Genomic DNA, 2,500 nt, shown 5'->3' with positions numbered 1-2,500 from the left:
AGAGAGAGATAGTGAACAAGAGAGATAGATCGACTCTGGACAGTTCAAGTGGCCATTGTTGATACTTGAGTGTACTGTGTGGAATGAGGTGTTCGATAGTTTTTCCCTAACTCGCCATTTGCCTGACAGTATATCCAGCAGCCAATTAGCATGCATTCACCAGCCAGTCAGTATCTATGAAAATCAATAACGTCATCAGTCTAAGTCCAACGCGTTGGAGTTTGTACTCTACAAAAGTCGCCTTAATACAGAGGCGTGTCGGGTCACGTTGGGGTTGAAACGTGCGTCGCCTTGGCTATTTCGTGGCGATGTGAAAGTTGTCGGTGGAATGTACGAACATGGCTTCTACCATCTTCCTTTGTCGTGGGAGTAGGCCTCGCTTTATGATGGAGGCCTCGGTCGCTTGGGGAGGTGGCTGTCGGTGTCAATGTGAACAACGAAGGCGCTGTTCTTGTCGTGTCGTCGGAGAGTGCTGCGGTGTTAGTCGATTCGTTGTTCGTGGAGGTCACGTCCTGTCTCACCTTTGTTGCACCCGGTGTGTGTGTGTGTGTGTGTGTGTGTGTGTGTGTGTGTGTGTGGTGAACACAGCCGTACGTGCACAAGTATTCTGGAAATAGTATCCTGAACGTGGGCACACAGGTGTGTTACATGCTTTCAGGTGTTTCGTATGCACACAAGTGTACCGAGTGCCAAAAAGCTGCAGCATTGTTGGCAAAGCTCTATTCATCCAAAAAGCGTCGGAGTCATTGGAGGCGTCGAGCTGACAATATACAGTAATTCTGTTGCTAACCTTTTTCTCCCTGTCAAGTGCTGGGGGTTATAGCAATGGTCAAGGAGGTAAGCAAAAGCTAATCTGCTGTGGAATTTAAGAAATGGTAAACCAATGGAAAATAGGTGGCTGGATGATCCTTCTCAAATAAATTTTTCGTATATGAATATATATATATACATATGTGTGTGTGTGTGTGTGTGTGTGTGTATGTGTGTGTGTGTGTGTGTATGTATATGTGTGTATGTGTGTGCATATGTGTGTGTGTGGAGTGTGTGTGTGTGTGTGTGTGTGTGCATATATGTGTGTGGTGTGTGTGTCTGTGTATGTGTGTGTGTCGATAATCAGGCTTATAATTGATTGACGTAATTATCATTCTCTGTATACAGAAGTATAAACACAAGCGAATAAGAGGTCTGACTGCTCTATGGAAGAAAACGGTTGTTGTGCTTGTTTGTTTATTCAGGTATTCCAGTACTTCAAAGTAATTAGCTGTTAATTTGGCAGATGCTATATTCAGTACAGGTAGGATCTATTCTCCCTTTTCTGAGGGGAAGGTTTCCATGTAAGAAGATTTGTGTAAATCTGGGTGGATTTGCATGATGAGGGTGAATGGTCTTCTGGTATTAGGGAGGTGTTCGCCTCCGAGCTGCTTGTGGAGATGGACGGGGAGGTTTGTAATTTTGGGTGGATTGGGCAAGAGTGGGCTTTGTTGAAGGTGGAGATCAGGGTGTCAAGTTTGCTCAGGATTTCTTGATTTTGTTTAATCATGGCGGTGATGGAGGTGGATAAGGCTAGGAATGAGGATGCCAGGGCGTCAAGGGGGTTGAGGGAGTCTTGTTGTTCTGCTGCTGTCAAGGATCTCTGCTCAGCTTGCTTAGTCGGCGGGGAGGTTGGGACGAATGCTGGGAAATTCTCTTCGTACGGTTCTGGGGCGGATTTCTTGTCTTCAACCTTATTGAAGCGTTGATTTCGGGGAGGCTGAGTGCCCCATGGTGGTCTTGATTTAATCGAGGTTGTTGGTAAGTAGGTTCTGCAGGCCTGGTTGGAGGTTTCGTTATATGAGGTAGGCTTTGAGGTAGCCTTTGCTTCCTTTGTGGGCAACTTAGGTTCCAGGCATGGTGTTTACGTTTGCAGTTAGAGCATCTGGTGTTTACTTGTTCCCCGGCTTTGAGTTTGTTAAGACATAGGTTTGTCTCATGTGATTCGGAACAGATGGCACAGAGTGCCTTGGCTTTGCATATGTTCTGATGATGCCCGAGCATTTGTCAGTTATAGCAGCGTAGGGGTTCTTGGTTGTATTCTCTCAGTTGGTAAGTACTGAGGTTTCCAAGGTCGATGTATTCTGGAGTTGTCCCTTTGATGGTTGCAAGGACTTATCTGGTCTCCAGTTTGGTGCTTCGGGATATGCATCTAATGGCAGTGACCACATATGGTAGGTTGGTGAGTATATCAGTGGGGAGTTCAGTTGGGAAGCCTACTAAGATGACCTTCTTGGTAGCTTCCTCTGGGTCTAGGTATTTGATGTTGACTGATTTGCCATTGGTGAGGGATCCTGTGCCTGCAAGGAATCTTGCAGTCTATTCTGTCTTGGGGGTGAGGATGAAAGTGCTGTTCTTGGCCACTTGGGTAGGGACTAGGGCTGGAAATTCTTTTTCCAGTGCAATGAGTGCATTGTAAGCTGTTCTAAAATCATTGGGGCAAGAGCGAATTTCACTGACTTGGAGAATT

The 2,500-nt window shown here is 46.0% G+C and overlaps 1 protein-coding gene across 3 annotated transcripts in view; it reads left to right on the top strand.

Moving 5' to 3' along the window:
* The first annotated feature begins 688 nt into the window (after positions 1–688).
* The window catches only part of LOC125032515, a 13,350-nt gene continuing 11,538 nt past the window's right edge, over positions 689–2,500 (top strand). For 2 of the 3 annotated variants that reach the window (XM_047623683.1, XM_047623682.1), the window contains exon 1: positions 689–837. In XM_047623683.1, coding sequence (XP_047479639.1) covers positions 826–837 — 12 coding nt within the window. In that variant the 5' untranslated portion in view covers positions 689–825. The remainder of the gene's footprint in view (positions 838–2,500) is intronic. The other variant, XM_047623684.1, reaches the window with a different exon arrangement.

Source organism: Penaeus chinensis, chromosome 14, assembly GCF_019202785.1.
Source record: "Penaeus chinensis breed Huanghai No. 1 chromosome 14, ASM1920278v2, whole genome shotgun sequence".
Taxonomy (NCBI): domain Eukaryota; kingdom Metazoa; phylum Arthropoda; class Malacostraca; order Decapoda; family Penaeidae; genus Penaeus; species Penaeus chinensis.
The sequence above is the reverse complement of the archived record's forward strand: the minus strand, read 5'-3'. Positions and strand labels throughout refer to the sequence as shown.